Source organism: Myotis davidii, unplaced genomic scaffold (genome assembly GCF_000327345.1).
Source record: "Myotis davidii unplaced genomic scaffold, ASM32734v1 scaffold77, whole genome shotgun sequence".
Taxonomy (NCBI): domain Eukaryota; kingdom Metazoa; phylum Chordata; class Mammalia; order Chiroptera; family Vespertilionidae; genus Myotis; species Myotis davidii.
Genome location: NW_006289713.1, coordinates 6,877,932 through 6,894,982, shown reverse-complemented (window position 1 = coordinate 6,894,982; position 17,051 = coordinate 6,877,932). Strand labels below are relative to the sequence as shown.

Genomic DNA, 17,051 nt, shown 5'->3' with positions numbered 1-17,051 from the left:
CTTATTACCCATATTCTTTATATTGGATGAGTTGCTTCCATTCCTATTCCAACCCAGAAAGTTAATTCAAAACCTAGTGGTTTATTCAAAAACTTAGTTTTCCAAGACTTTATCCAGTGGGTTGTTATCTTTGCCACAAATATGTGTAACGGAAAGGAGTGTCCTGGAAGAGCTCCCCTGTCATTTGTTGATTCGCAGGGGTGGATAGCCAAGTACTTTGCACTGTTTGAAATGTTCCTTTGTCGTGCTAACTATGGAATGAAAAGCCAAAAGCATTCAACATCCAGACTGGCTGGCCTGGGGAGCATTGCTCAGTTCTGAAGCTCTCTTCTCTTCAGAGTTGGGAGCACTCTATCATTCTGAGATCTTGAGCCAGGCTTTCAAGACATTTCTCTCTGCGAACACTCCACTAATTTCCTGCCCACAGAAACACTGCCAACATCACAGTACGCTAATGTCTGAGGCCAAATCAAGAAGCCAAGGATCTGGTTTTATTTCACATTTTCAAAATGGAACTAAACTTTGCAGAAAGCAATTTGCAGGAAACAATTCTTTACAGTACAATGAGTTATGGGCTCTCTCAATGGAGGATCGGCTCATTCTGGAGATGGGATTTTAATGTGGGAGCTTGCTTACTTGTGTTATGGAGGGCAGCTATCTGAATTGTTCTCTCTCTTATTTATAAAGGCAGATAAATTTTATGGATTAGCAGATAATTTTTAAGTACCTGCTCCCTCCCGGGTGCAGCCTTTGGAAATGAGAGTATAGCGGTAGATAAGCCATCTTCAGCCACTGTCATCATAGAATTTATAGCTTAGCAAAGAAAATGTTAGATAAGAAGTGAAAATGCTCTGATTGTTACCTAGGGTGAGTTTGGGTGGCACTGATGTATACAATGGGTGGAGCCTCACCTATTTGGGGGAATCAAGGAAGGCTTCCTGTCACTTATTTTGAGACTTGACAATTGTTAACCAGGAAAAGTGGTAAAGGGAGAGGGGATGGGAGCAAAAACATTATAGGCAGAGAAATTAGTGGATATAAGAAGTTGCTGGCATATTTAAAGAACGGAAAGAAGTCTAGATACATTGACTATAATGTTTTCCTGGATGAGCGTCTAGTAATTCTGGCAAAAGGGAAACTGAAGTGAATTCCTGGAATTTCGTGCTGACCCCAGAAAGACTCGCTAGAGTTGTTGGCTCCTACCAGACTTTTCACTGGGCACAACCAGTTCTATCATAGTGGATGTAAGAGGGTGGCTCTGAGAAGGTCCTCGGGCAGTGGGCTATCTTCAGTCTGAGAATACCTCTAGGGCCGTTCAGGAATGTGGGTTGTCCAAAAGAGGCTCATTAACAGATTGAAGCAAAGTTGGTGTATTAGGATTACCCCAACATCTTTTTGTTTGTTTGTTTTTGTTAATTCTCACCTCAGGATATTTTTTCCATTGAATTTTCAGAGAGAGTGGAAAGGAGAGAGAGGGAGAGAGAGAAAAAAACCTATATGAGAGACACATCGATTGGTTGCCTCCTACATGTATTCCAACTGGGCCGAGGATTGAACCTGAAACCCAGGTATGTGTCCTTGACCAGGATTTTAACTCATGACCCTGCAGTGCATGGGCCAACACTCTAACCACTGAGAAACACGGGCCAGGGCACAAAGACTCTTTCTTGCTCAGGATACATGTCCAACACGGAGCTGCTGGGAGCTCTGCTTCACACAGTTACTAGGGGGTCCCGTCTGGCAGAGACTCTGCAAACTTGTACCGTGTGGAGCATGTGCCCTTTTTTGAAGCTGGAGCAGGGAAAGAAAGTCGAAAGCATTTAAGCTCTTAAATGCTTCAACCTGGAAGTGCTAGCTCCCATTGGCTAGAAGTGGTCATATGGCTGCAGCTAGCCGACAGCAGGTGAGATGTGAGGAAGCCATGGACAGTCACCGGGAAGCTACTATCTCTGTTTCAGGTGAAGTCTGGGGAACTGATTGAGAGGCTTACAGATGGAGCCAAAGGGCAAAAACTCTAAGAGAGAGAATTGCTGAGCATCTTTAGTAAGATGGCTAACAACAAAGTCACGTATGAAGAAAATGGACAGTTTGGAGGCCTTCCTTTAGCATTAATAATGATAGTCAAATTGTCAGTTGTGCTCACTAAATAGACTTTATATAAATAGTACATAAGTACAATATTATGTACATAAATATAATATTATTTCCATTTACAGATGAGAAAACTGAGTCCTAGAGCAGTGAAGTGACTGACCCTACAGTTAGACATCAGAGTTAGGATTCACTGATCCCTGATCCCAGAACTGACCCCAGTTCTCAGAGCCACTGACGTTTACCATTGCCCTTTAGCCAGGGCCTGCCCGGAACCCAAGAGGTCAGACATGTCGGATATTCAAGGTCATTTAGTTAGGTTAGAAAGCAGTTACTGCATCGGGTGGAAGAAGAAATGCCAGGAGTCTTGTCTTGTCTCAGCCAAAGGGGATGACTTGGGGGTGAAATATTCAGGGAAAGGGCACAATCATAAATATGGGTTTGTGCAGCCCGACATTAGAGCCTTCGCAAGGCAATCTGGGACATGTGCACACAAAGCGGCCTCCAGCTCAGAGCCTCCAGAAGAACTGAGTGGCCTCAGCAATCGTGCAGATACATAGAAAGAGCTAATGCTACTTCAAAAAAAACCACAAACACTTATGAAAATGAATTTCGTGTCACACTTTTACATTTCTCTCATGAAGGACTTTCTGTGAGCTAACACAGAGAGAGAATTAGCCACTTTACTATAATGCCTTGAATATTAGATGAATCCAGTTATGGTTTTGTAGGTCCTTTGATCAGGAGCCAGACAAGTTGCCTAGGAAATGAATTAAAGCCATTTTGAAAATGTCCAAAAGGAGCTGTTTAAAGAAACCTCTTTTATTGAACTTAAAGTAGCCTGGGCAAGAGATAATGAAGGCAGAACTGGCACAGAGGTGGTGGAGAGGGGAGAGGAGGGACCCCGATACCAGAAGCACTGCAGCGGTGCAATCCTCCCAGCCTGAGTGGTGGCAGGAACAAAGGTCGCTGGGAAAAAAGCATGAGGAATCTGGCTTTGGGGAGTTTATTAGAACTAGAAGATACAGACTGAATTGCAGATGGTCAGAAAGGACCTGTGAAGTCCTCTGCTAGTGATGTTGAGTTTGAAAAATACGTGAAAAGAATTCAGGCAAAAACAGACAGCAAGCAATAACAAATAAAGGTGTGAAGTTCAGGAAAAGGGACGGGGTCTGGCGGCTTCGGCTTGGGTACCTTCAAGATATACATGTTGTCCAAAGCTGAAATGAAAAGGACCAACAACATCAAGCACTGACAACCATGTGGGGTGACTGGGACTCTTCCACATTGTAAATGTGTACATTGCATCACTTGGGAGGTGTTTCATGATTTGTGCTAAAATCCAAATATCCATAGAACATGTGACCCAGCCATTTATCTCATCTCAGTATGTCCCCAAGAGAACTGAATGCTTATATCCACCAAAGGCACACACAGGAATATTTTCTGCAATGTCTTTCATAAAGACCCCAACTGGATACAATAGAAATGTCCACTCACAGTAGGAGACCTGGATGGATAAGATGAAGTAGGCAGTAATGAAAAAGAATGAACTACTGCTACACACAAACATGGATGACGTTCACAGACTCAATGCCGAAGAAAGGAAGCTAGATACTAAAGAGAATATTCCGGACAACTCCATTTCTATGAAGTTCGCGAACAGACAAAACTAATTCATGGCAATAGAAGACAGAATAGTAAGGACCTTGGAATAAACCTTACCTTGGCAGTTAGAGAGCCTGCTTAGGCGGGGAGAGGATGTCCTATAGTGTGATCTGCGTGGTGGTAATGTGGATGTGCACTAAAGTGCGGGGACGGTTTGCCCTGTGGGTTTCGCCGTGTCTAGTCTCAGAGACCATGAATGATTTGCTGAAGCAGAAATAGTCTGTGTCTAGATGTCATCACACAGGCATCCATTTTATGGATGGCATCAGAACTAGGCTTCTGTTTGCATATGATTTTGCCAAAGTGTTTATGTTTGCTACGCAATTGATCATTTTGATTATGGCTTCCAAGTCTGTGAAATTGTTCTGGAAGCTTTCAGCTGGATGCTCCCAGGAATGTGGCATCATGAACTTTAGCGGCAAAGGGGGACTTGGCAGAGCCTAGAAGGTGCTGGGGGCACCCATTAGAACACAGGGCCTGCCAGCTCACCCTTCATCTCTTTTAGAGAAAAATCCCTCTGGAGGAGAGTGCCGGGCCCCCTGGCCACGGTGAGGTTTCACAAGAAGTACCTCTCCTTAGGTTTCAACCATTGTCTCCCGAACTTCAGCTTTGTAAGTTTCACTTTCAAAAATGTGTCGTTATCTGTCTAATACCTGTTCTAATATTTACTTCACATGTTTCTTAGAGCAACACACTTTCATTTACTTCAGTAAACATATCTAAGTAGGAAATGCCAGAGCACCAGTGGGCCACTGTTGCTGGAAAAGCAGCATTTTTCTAACACATTCTAAATTTAAATTATTGTAGGTGCCACCTTGTGTAGTACCTATCAGTAATTATTTCTCATCCTCGAAAGTTCCTTCCAGCTTTAAGGCTTTGTGGCTTTAAATTATAAAGCAGTCACCCCCCAAGAGAGAAGGTACTCTGCTCTTTGAAGTTAAAACAAAAATGAAAGAGCCAATAATCTAAAAAAAGAACCAAAACCAAATCTGAATTCTTACACTAATATAAGTAATAGCCAGGGGACACTCAGCAGGTTCCTTGACTTCCTGGTGTTAACAACAATAACTTATGGGGTAGAGACTGCTTATCCCAAGGCCTACTGTGAGAATTGGATGACAACACTGCCAAAGCCCCTTGTGAGCCTTAAAGGGATATAAGTTTTACAAAAATTGACATAATCATTGGTGATAGAGGCAGATATTAGAGAAATCAGTCTAGATTGTGTATGTTGAGAACCAACCACACACTGAAAAGAGTGTGACTGGGTAATACGTATACCTGTTGATTTTTCCATCGGACACCGCCAGCATCAGAGTCCGCTGGGCTTGCTCAGGGCTGGTTCTGCCACTGACCGTGAGCTGACCAACCCTGGGAAAGTAATTTAACCTTCCTGCGTTTTCAGTATCCTCACCTATGATGCAGGGCTGATAGTCCCACTCTGTGAGGTGTCTGACATTTAAATGAAATAACCAGAGAGGCCGCACTCAGAAAAGGTTGTTACTTTTCAAGTGATTTTCTGAGAACAGGCACCCCCTGTGACTGATGCAGAGGTGAGCCATCCGCTATGGAATCCCTGCTCATGGTCGCTAGGCCACCTTCCTTCCCAGTCAGGTCCTGTGAGTCCAGGTCACTCTCGCTGCTGAGATTCTGTTCCAGCTCCCTTCCCTGTGGGTGCTGCACGCTTAGGGAGCGGACCCCGGCTGGCCCCTGGCATGCCATGCTGGCCACACCGCCATTGCAGTTTTTATTTAATCTTTACAAAAAGGCCGTAATAGTTATTTCCGATCCATGGCACTGGATCACACCAATACAGGTCCTGCCATTTTTTAAGTCATCTATTATTTACCTGCTGGGGCACACTCTTACATCCGTCTGTGTTACGGACTGTGAAACGTTAAGACAGGGATGTGTAGTAAAGCGTATTGGGGAGGAAAGTACCGCGGCGCCGTATGCAACCGTGGAGCTTCTAATGTTAATAATTCAGCAGGTGCCAACAAGGCTGGTCTCTATTATACACTTGAAGTAGGTAATACTTCACTTTTCCAAATGTAACCATTTTCTGCGTTACAAGAACACAAAAATGGTCTGTGGCCAATAAATGTCTAGTTTTATACCGTTCAATAAATGAGGTAAGAAAAGCCCAGCGAAGTAGCTGAGCACACCAGGTTGTAAGCACCCGTGGAGCCATTCATCATCCGTGGGGGGTGGCACTGACTTCACAGCCAGGGACTGTCAGGTCTGACCTCCAAATGCAGGTGGTGACAATGGTGTCAGATTGGCCTGGATTCTAGCCTCGGGGCTATGTATTCTTGGGGACTTATCCCAAAGGCCATCTGGCCCCACCTATAAGTTCGACACCCCTCAACCCCAATGATATAAATAATTTTTAGAAATCAGCCCCAGAACTCACCACTCCATGCCTGTTCTCAGTGGGATCCCAGATGGCTAAACTGAGCCCTCTCAGACCCATGACTGAGACAGGTGCTGTTTCCTCTAGCTAGAACTTTCTTCCTTTGCATCCTCACCTGGCTAACTTACAATTGCCATTCAAGATCTTCTGAAAGGTTATTCTCTCAGGAAAACCTTCCCTGACCCCACCGACCTCGTATTCTACCCTGCTCTAGTGCCCCTTTCATGGATGCTTTTCCTTCATGCACTGTCCCTACCATATCTAAATCATGAAGGTGTGGTGTCCGCCTCCCCACCCACATGCACTGAGCACAGGCTTCATGTCTGTGGCACTTGCCTGAGGTTTGACACCTAACACTGTGTCTGGCCCGTCCACAGTGGGGGCTGGTGAGTGCATAGATGAACGCGTGGGTGCAGGGAAGCAGATCGGCTGATGGTGTGTTCTGATCTCACATTGCACTCCACTCCTCGTGACTGGGAAGTGGCTCTCTCAGTGTGGCAGTAGCTAAAGTTCCTTTCTATCCTGTGTCCTGCTTTTTCCATTTTCCTCTGACAGACTCACATCTCTCCGGGGAATACATTATGGTGACCTACACCATACCGACAAATGCTCCCTCACCGGACTGCCTGCCGTGTTTATTCATTTGCCCAGCACCTGTCGACTCCCCGTCCCTGAGTTGGATCCACTGTAGGGACACCCTCTTATTCTGAGGTGGACCCTTGATGTCCAGATGTCCATTGCTTTCTGAGCCCAGGTTATCTTCTGAATGCTACTCCCTGGCAGCTGCTTGGGGTCCTCTTGGAGTCTATCCAGGGGCATATCCGGTCCCACATCACACACCCTGTGCATTTTCCCCAACCAGCTACATTGCTACAGAGCCCACATGAACACGGGGAGAAGGAGGTCTGAGCGACAACAACCCCATTCCAAACACTTGAGTCCCACATTACACAGCTCTTGGATGCATCTACTGCTCCTGGGAAGATGACAGAGCCAGAGCCTGGGCTAGGACACTAGAATGCAGGACATGTTCTCTGCCCCAGCCCAAAGGGAAAGCCTCCTGTACCACCAAAGGCATCAGTGGAATTGGCACTTTCTAACCAAGATCCTCAGATATTAGCTCTTAATCACTTACATGGCAGCCCACCCACAGGAGGTATTATTTCAGTTGTATAATTTGATGAAAGAGACATAAAGAGTTGAAATGTCACCATACCTGTCATGACCTTACCATTCAATAGATTTGTTTTCATAGGAATTCGTGTGAATTGGCATTATGTGCAGTTAAAAGAATGAATAATGAATTAATAGAAGAATAAATCAGCATATAATATTCATGAGTAATATAACACACCAAGCCTGGTGACGTAGATACTTATTTAGCATGTTTATACAGAAATAGATTTAAAGGTGGGTAACCACATTTTTATGAGTCTTTTATAGTTAGAGGCAGAAAGTTCAGACATAACTGCTAATTTGCATAGTGAGAAGACTGAAGAGGCATGAGTTTCATGTCTTAATACCCACTCTTACTAGCTGGGAGACCTTGGCAAAGCCCTTAGCCCTCTGAACATCAAGTTTCTTCACCTTTAACTGGAGGCCACAACACTAACCCTGCAAAACCATGAAGCTCAGAAAAGGGACTGTAGATGGCAAATCCCACATGAGCAGGAAATGGAGAGGTCAGTAGACCAAGGTTTTTCTCTGGGTAGATTATTGTGTCAACTTAGACAAAATACTTGTGTTGGGGTCAGGATTTTCTCATCTATAAAGAGAAGTTATTGGTCTAATGCAGGGGTGGGCAAACTTTTTGACTCGAGGGCCACAATGGGTTCTTAAACTGGACCGGAGGGCCGGAACAAAAGCATGGATGGAGTGTTTATGTGAACTAATATAAATTCAAAGTAAACATTACATAAAAGGGTACGGTCTCTTTTTTTTTTTAGTTTTATTCATTTCAAACGGGCCAGATCCGGCCCGCGGGCCGTAGTTTGCCCACAGCTGGTCTAATGTATACACAGTGGAATCAGACAGTTGCTTAGAATGAGAGCTTTTCTCTCCCAACATCCTTATGACAACTCCAGGGACAGACTCCAATTGGCTCTGTTTGAGTCACAGGCCCATCCTTTGAACCAATCACAGAGGCTAACCGAATGGAGAACTTGGATTGACCAGACACCTGAGGTCTAAGACAGTTTCCACCAGTTTCCTGATAACTGTCACTTTCTCTATGCTAGAATCTGTGCTGCATGTATAGTAACTTAATTTAACCTTCTAAACCAGGGGTCCTCAAACTTTTTAAACAGGGAGCCAGTGCACTGTCCCTCAGACTGTTGGAGGGCCGGACTATAGTTTTTAAAAAAACTATGAACAAATTCCTATGCACACAGCGGCGGCCAGATAAATGTTTTCGGCGGGCTGCATGTGGCCCGCGGGCCGTAGTTTGAGGACCCCTATTCTAAACAACAACAATAACAAAATAAGCTCTAATACTATGCCCATTATAAAGCTATAAAAACTGATACAGAGAGGTTCTGTAACTTGCCTGAGGTTGTACAGCTAAAAAGCAGTGGAGCTGGAATTTGTTAAACAACTCTTTGCACTGCAAAATCTATACTTGTAGGTTATACTGGCTCAACTGTAGTGTAGGCAGGAGAGGGGTCCCACACTGCACCTGCTTATTTTTTTAAGTCCTTGTTGATTTAAGCACAGTTCCTTCACCAAAGCTTGTCACTGCAAACCTCGGTTCTGGCTTCACATCCGTAGTTGGCAGGATAATATCCTCCAAAAAGGTCCATGCCCTGATCTCCTGGAACCTGAGGGAATCAGCAGAGTGATGAAGGCCCTTGAGATGGGGAGATGATCCTGGGTTTGCTGGATGGGCCCAATCTAATCAAATGAGTCCTTAAAATCAAAGGACCTTTCCTGTCTGGGCAGAAAAAATGTGAGAGTGGGAGAACCAGAGAGATCACAGCATGCAAAGGTCTCTACCCCTTCGCTGGCTTTGGAGATGGATAAAGTGGCCACAAGTCAAGGAATATGGGAAGCTTCTAGAAGCTGCAAAAGGCCAGGAAACAGACTCTCCCCTGGAGCCTCTAGAAGGAAGACAGTCCTGTTGTCACCTTGACTTTAGCCCAGTAAGACCTATGTTGGACTTCTGACCCCAAAAGTGTAAAATAATACATGTGTTTTGCTTACGCTCCCATGTCTGTATTAGCTTGTTACAGCAGTGGTAGAGAACTAATACAGCATTCAAGGTGGAAGGAGTCAAAGTCACCTGGAAATGCTGCAGCCGGCCACCCACCTTGAAGGCCACCCAGTCATCAGAGGTTGCCTTCTGTGGTGTCAGAATTGTCAGGAGACAGTTTTGTGTGGGTTTTGGTTTGGTGTCTTGTTTCATTTTATATTTTTGGAATGGGTGTGTTTGCCCACTGCAGGGTGCCAGCTCTCAAACTCCAGCAAAAATAGCTCCTTTGTCTTATAGTCCAGACGATAAAATTTGCACCCCTCGGAACCATGACTTAAAGATCAGAAGTAAGGGAATTGGAACATATATCTTCTACTCCTTGCTTGGTATTCAAACTCTCACTGCTCAGAGAGGAACTGTGACATGGTGGGACTGGAGTGAGAGTGAAGCTCTGGAGGCAAACAGCCTGGTTCAAATAGCAACCCTGCAGCCAACCTGCTGGGTAGGTTATTTAAATTGTGCATTGGTATCCTTTCATGTACTGGTAATAATAATAATAATAATAATAATAATAATAATAATATCCGCCTCTGCTGGATATTGTGAGAACTAAGTGACTTAACACCTGTGAAATGCTTAGAAGTTAGTCCAACACATAGTAAGTGCTCTATTATTCTTGGCTATTATTGTTACTCTACATCAGTGGTCGGCAAACTGCGGCTCATGAGCCACATGCGGCTCTTTGACCCCTTGAGTGTGGCTCTTCCACAAAATACCACATGCGGGCGCACATGTACAGTGCAATTGAAACTTTGTGGCCCATGCACAGAAGTCGGTATTTTGTGGAAGAGCCACACTCAAGAGGCCAAAGAGCCTCACGTGGCTCGCGAGTCACAGTTTGCCAGCCACTGCTCTACATACTCACAACTCTCTATCGCCTTCCTCCTGATATTTCAACCCCAAACCGGAGGCAAACTGCAACAACTAGCACTTGTTCAGCATCTTAAGCTGGAAGAGCCTTGACTCATTTCATCCTTGTATTCCTAGAAAACATGGGCTTAGGAAACAAGTTATAGAGGTAAAGGAAGGGCCCTTGAGCTTGGGAGTGAGGAAACTAATGATAATGTGCCTGGGGCAGGGAGGGGGAAGGGGGGAGGGGAAAGGGAAATGGAAACACACAAGAGTGCTCCCAGGAGGGAGAGCCTGATGCCTGCTTTCCTAATTCAGCTCAGAGAGGTTAGGTAATTAAGCCAAGGGCACAGAGACTGGTCGCCTTAGGACACAAAATCAGTAAATTAGGTAAGAGCCATGAAGATGTCCTCCGACTCCCCCAGCCCCAGCCAGCACATGTTTCTCCTTTAACACTTTGTCCCAATTTGGGGGGCAATGAAATTTCTGTGGTGGCCATAATCATCGTCTCAAAGCAGAGTGGGAATTTGGGGCAAAGAGCATTTCTTAATTGCCTTTATTGCAGTGCAGGATGAGAACAATTGAAGACAGTCAGTCATTTTTTTAAAAACTTCATCTACCTATAGCATTATAGAGGTGACTTTGGTTAACCTGAGCCTGTTTCCTCACTTGATGGATAGGGATAATCAATACACCTGAGAGGACCCAGTAAGCAAATGCTGAGACAACACCCAGGGAGGACTTGGCACCAATGAGCACCCCTATAAATACTAGCTGCTCTTATTGTCACTGTTATCATTAGGCTGAAAATGTCCCACCAAATTAAATCCCTTTGAGATCACAGGTATCGGCACCAGACTGCAACAGGTAAACAAGCTTTATTTTCTCACTAGTACTTTAATATTAATTTAATATTTAAGTACCAACAAAACCTCAAACAATATTAGAACCGGAAGAAATCTTCATGCTCTTCCCTTGGATGGTTTTGGTGACTTACCCAAGGGCCTACAGGTACTTCACTGAGAAGGCTGAGCCTAGACACTGCAGGTCCCTGCAGAACATTTAATCAAAAACGTACACAATAAGCTATAAGCATGCTCCTCACCACACAATACACATATTCAGCTTCATCTACATACCCCAAACGTATACACACTCCTTAATAATCCTCTTAGTAGCTGTGATAACTAAACATATTCCGTTTTAATAACAGTTTCATGCATGCCTTCTCCCTTAAATCTAAATAATGCTCCTGCTGTTATTCCAAAAGAAATACTATAACTAGCTATTTGCCATAATAAAGATGAGGAGATTTTGGTTAATCACACTTTAAAGGGGAAATTGTTTTTAGAGAGATTTTAAATTGCAAAATTAAAAATGCAAACATGAGACAATTTTCCCATTGATGTCTTTTCCTTAGGGAAATGTCTTCTTCTATTGCAGTTGGGCCACCTGAATGGGCTTGTTACCCTTCTGTGGGGTTTATTCTGAAACATCAGCTCCTATGAGGCTCATTCTCAGATGCTGGAAAACTAAGAGCCCCCAAAGGGGTCTGAGAAGATAGCACTTACATTCATTCATATATATGGCATAGTCTTATTTCAAAGGGGAATTACTGCATAAATATAAGGTCATCTATTTCTGGATGCTACAACTAATGTCTACATATAATTGTATTGAACAATTTTAAAAATATTACTCATTGAAAAAAATTACTGTGCTGGATACACTATTGTTTTCACTCCTGTTTCTAAATAGTCCATTTAAGGTTCTTCCGATAGAAACTGCTCAATGCAAGTTTCTCCGAGTTGCTTTTCTTTGTTATTCACTGTGGTTGAGGAATCATGGCTGTGTGAGTGTTTAATTAGCAGGAGTCACCTTGAGAAATGTCCCAAGAGTGGTCACGCTCAATTACTAAAAGGGTAGTTATATCTAAATTGCTCTGCCCACCTGACTGAAATGCAGTGCATTCATTTTAGGGAATATGTAAATGTCAGATGGAGGTCATCCATCCAAACTCCCTGCCATGAATCCCTCCACCTTTATTTCAACATCACACATGTAGGCAAGCTCCCTGCCCTGAAAAGTTCAACCCATTGCTGGACATCTCTTAGGTTACAGAGAAGCACAGTATTAGTACAGACTCTGGAATCTCAATTTAATCCTAGCTCTGCCACTTACAAGCAAATCTGGCCATATGTTTAAATTATTAACAGATATTGCCTTTTACACAGCAGTTGTCCTTCTGGAAAGCTATCCAAAAAAATAATAAAACCTCAGTACTTGAAGATAAATGCACAAGGATGTTTGCTGAAGCTTTGTTTTCTGTAAGTGCAAAAACAATAGAAGGAAAGGTTAAATGTCTGTCCCTAGTATGCGATGCTACATCCATTCTATGAAATATTATGTGGCTTTTAAAAATAACTGTTAATGTCTCCGATTTACTGGCTCAGAGGAATGTATATGGCTTGAGCTGAGAAATACACATGCCATTTTTTATTAAATCATAAAAATTCCCTGTAGATGTTTTTGTAGGATTCTGTGAGGATAGTAAAAGACATGGGTAATATCCTCTAGTGTTATCTTTGAGCATAAACGAAGATGAAGATTCAGAAAAAGGGGGGGAGAGTCATAATATAATGCTGAAAACTAAAAACTTATCTATAAAATGGCCACATATAAGAAAAACTGAATATGCATATTATTGAAAATGGGGTAAAAGGAACATCAATAAATGAAACATGGAGCTATAGCTAATATATTTCTTAGATTTCTGTTATTTTCATCTTGCATTTATAATAAGATAATATTACTAAATCACTTATAAAGAGAATGTTGACAATATAGTGCTACTAAGTAGGGGATCAAAGGGCTGATCAAGAAGGTCATTTTTAGGAGGTGAGAAAGAGTACTGGCTTCCCTGGAGGTACAAGCAGGGGGCATGGATATAGAGGAACTGCCATGAGGAATGTTCTCTGAAGATCATCTGTCCTCCCTCCAGCCCATAGCTCTGCGTGCCTGTTCTGCTGGCCCAGGAAGAGGTTTATACATGTGAAATGAGCACTTGGGGGTGTTCACCTCAGTGTTGTTCATGATCATTTACAAAAGGTTAAGTGCTTTCAATTAAAGCTTAGGACAGGGAAGCTCTCAGTTGAGAAATACCATCAAATTGAGTGCACTATAAAGCAGGTCCCCATTGCTGGGATTTATGGAGTCACCAGCAAGCCGACCTCGTGCTGAGTTTTATGGCTCTCATATTAGACTCTTCCTTTAACGTTTGGATGACATTTCCACCTGACTGCCGGAAGTCGCTTTGTCATCCCCAGAGGAGGGCCTCAGAATAAAGACCCACATTTGAGCTTTGTGTCCCGGGACTAGACGTGGAGGGCGCAGAGCGAACGAACGGCCACTGGTCTTCCCGGATGGACTATGTGCTCTGCATTCTCCACATCAGGATAACCCACCGCGGTCTCCGCGCGCCTCACACAATGCCTGGCAGCCACATGGACTTCACAATGTCTTACTGATCATCTGCCAGAATATCTGAGCTCAGTGGGGCTTGAGCAGTCCTCTCTCTCTCTCCCTGCAATGGAGGTTGGTCTCATTAAGCCATAGGAATCTCTCTGGCATTAGTAGCCAGCCATGCACTGTGCCAGCGCCCGGCAGATGGATTCCAGCAGTGCCACGGGGACAGCCAGTGGCCTCTCCTGAGTCTGAGCAGCATGGCTTGTTAGTTCCCGGGCCTTCACCCACCGGCTGATGTAACACAGAGCACGGTGACAGAGCTGTCTGTGAGAGGAGCTAACTGCAGTCGCCGGTATGCAAGAGCAGCAGGCGTTGCTAAAAGGATCCTCATTATCGTTCCGTTCTGCCTGCTCCTATTAGCGTCTGCCCCAGTGTTGGCTCGTCTTTGGGGAGAGGAGAGCAGAACACCCAGCTCTGCCTCGGCTTGCCCTTGTGCCAAAGAACAGCAGATGGTGGCGGAGGCAGCCATGCTGGAGCAGGGGGAGCGGAGGAAACATCTCTTCCATGTGATATTCCACTGTAGGTCGGGGCTTATTGCATTGAAACGTGTTCAGAAAATCTTTATCTAGTGCCGCTCCCAACCTCACTGCTACGCTGCAGATAAATATTGATTCCCAGGGTGTTCCCCGGGGATGAGAGGGGAGGGCTTCCACACCTTCACTCCCTCTGGCCTGGATGGCAGGTGCCTGCCTGGAGCAGACAGATAGAAAGTCACACCTCTCACTTGGTAGTTCTAGGTAGAGTTGGCAGACTTCTCCACATTCGTAATAATCCTATATAATAAAGAGCTAATATGCAAATGGCATCATGCCCTCATGCCCTTATGCCCTTACACCCTCACACCCTTGTGCCAGGGTCAGGGGACCTGAGGCCTGGCCGGTGGACCTGAGTCTGTGGCCCCCACTGGCCGAATCTGGGTCTCACATGATTTTGAGGTGTGTGCAGGTGGACAGGGACTTGACTCTGGGTCCCGTGGTGCACCCCAGACTCTGACAGGAGGGAGATTTTCATATACATTATACTAATTTTCTTTCACCTCTGACACTTCTATTATAGAGAAAGGGCAAATAGCAATATTAAAATATTTCCTTTAATTAATTCCCTTTTAATGTGCACAAATTTCATGCACCGGGCCACTAGTTTATGTGTATAAAGAAAGACCCCAGCATGAGGAGGTGGTGGAATGGCGGAGGACACTGCATCCTCACCTGTGGAGCACATGAAAATTTAAGTATTACTTAGATTATCTGTTAAAAAAGAAAGCTAGTGTAATTTTTTTTAATCAAAGTAAAATTCACATAACCACTTTACAGTAAACAATCCAATGACATTTAGTGCATTGGCAATGTTGTGCAACCACCACCTCTGTCTCATTATAAAGCATTTCCATCTCCCCCAAAAACCCAGACCCACTAAGCAGTTACACCCCCTGCCCCTTCTTCAACCACTGATTACCATTCATCTACTTTTTATCTCTATGAATATGCCTATTTTGGATATTTCATTTAAGTGGAATCAAATACTATGTGGTCTTTTGTGACTTTCACTTAGCGTAATGTCTTAAAGATTCATCCATGTTGTGGCACTCCATTCATTTTTATGCCTGAATAATATTCTATTGTATGTTGTGTATTCATTTGTTTGTTGTTTGGGCTGTTTCTGCATTTGGGGTATTGTGAATAGTGCTACTGGGAGTATGTGTGTTCAGTAAGTTGAATTTATTTAAATGTGAATTAGCAGATACATATACACACCCCCCTGGAGCTTTAAATCCACAATTTCATCAGCAGTAAGTGAGCATTTCCTCTTCACACAAATTTGTTAAAGCACAATGTCAATGAGTAGGAGGATATTGTAGACAATATGAAGAAGAGATGGCCATGGTGGATTGTGGGTGTGGTCAAGGTCCTTAAGTTCATCACATCTGCAGAATCTCTTTTGTCACCTAAGATAACATTCTCAAGTCCTAGGGATTAGGAACTGGATATTGTTGGGGTCATTATTCAGTCAATCACAAACACAGGCCTGAAGGTTCAGTGGTAGGAGACCAGAAGATGAAGGGGGTTGACACTCCTGTAGGTGCCAACCAGGAGTAGGAGAGGGCTGGGTCTGGAAAAAGACACTATGGTTACTTTTGGGCAAATTAAGCACTTGGGTCAGTGTCCCAGAGATAATGAGAAGCCAGGAAAGAATCTCAGGGAGTGGGTGGATGAGTCTGGCTGGCTTGTAGAAGTCATTCTAGTCTCATGAAGGAGAGAGAGGGAATAGCAGATGCAGGGGAAGAGCCAGGAAGCTGTTGTGACAAATCTGCTGTTCAGTGGCCAAGGTGGAAATGAGTGTGTGACGGCAAGGACCAAAAGAGGTGGGAAGACTCAAAGAAAGTACTGAGGGATCAGTGGCTTATGATAGAACAGCTTTACTATTTATCTGTTTGTTCACTGATTCTGCAAATACTTGTTGAGCTCTTAGCATGTGCTAGGCACTATACCTGGTGCTAGGAATATGATGGTAAGCCAACTGTGTGAACCTGGACAAGTTAATTGCTACCTAGGCCTCCATTTTCCCATCCATGCAATGGAGATATGAGAGTGTTTATCCCTTGGAGTGCCATGAGGATTAAGTGAGTAAATGAAAACAAAGAGTTTAAGGGCAGGGCTTGGCGCAGAGGAAGTGTTTGGAGCAGCTAAAAATAAAAACAACCATTTCAGCTTTGGCTCAACTCTCTTTAGAGTGATCAGTGAAAGAAATTAAACCAGGAAAGCATTTTCAGAAGCATCCCTCAATAGCTATAGATCTCGTTGGCATTACGAATCATTGAGAAATCCATTCCATAAGTATATATTGAGTATATACCATGAGCCAAAACTATGCTGTTTGCTATGAGGGAAAAATTAGCAAAAATTAAACAGGTGTTATCTTCAGGGAGCTTACAGTCTAGGAGGGAAGACCAACATTAGTCAAATAAACATACCAACCAAGGTAACACCTGTTAAGGGAGAGATGGTCGTTGTTTCCAAAAAGTCTGTAGTGGGTGGATTGGCTTGACCAAGGAAGTAATGGCAGGCCTTCTTTCGGAAGTGATACTTGTGGTGAGTCAAGAGGATAAGGTGGTGTTAACTGGGCAGGAAGGAGTAGAAAAACATTCTAGGAAAAGAGAAGTGTATGAGCAAAGGTCCTGTGGCCAGTGTGAGCATAGTGAGTATGAAAGACTGAAGTAAGGCCCACAGGATGGAACATGGAGAATAGGAGCCTGGGTGC

At 44.0% G+C, this 17,051-nt stretch overlaps 1 protein-coding gene across 3 annotated transcripts in view; it reads left to right on the top strand.

Moving 5' to 3' along the window:
• Window positions 1-17,051, top strand: part of CDH13 (cadherin 13) — a 1,006,079-nt gene that overhangs the window by 789,918 nt on the left and 199,110 nt on the right. Inside the window, exon 8 of one of the 3 annotated variants that reach the window (XM_015562994.1) lies at window positions 11,689-11,980. The exons of the other annotated variants lie outside the window; for them this stretch is intronic. Coding sequence (XP_015418480.1) covers window positions 11,689-11,724 — 36 coding nt within the window. The 3' untranslated portion in view covers window positions 11,725-11,980. Of the gene's footprint in view, window positions 1-11,688; window positions 11,981-17,051 lie in introns of those variants that run through there. 3 annotated transcript variants of the gene reach the window in all.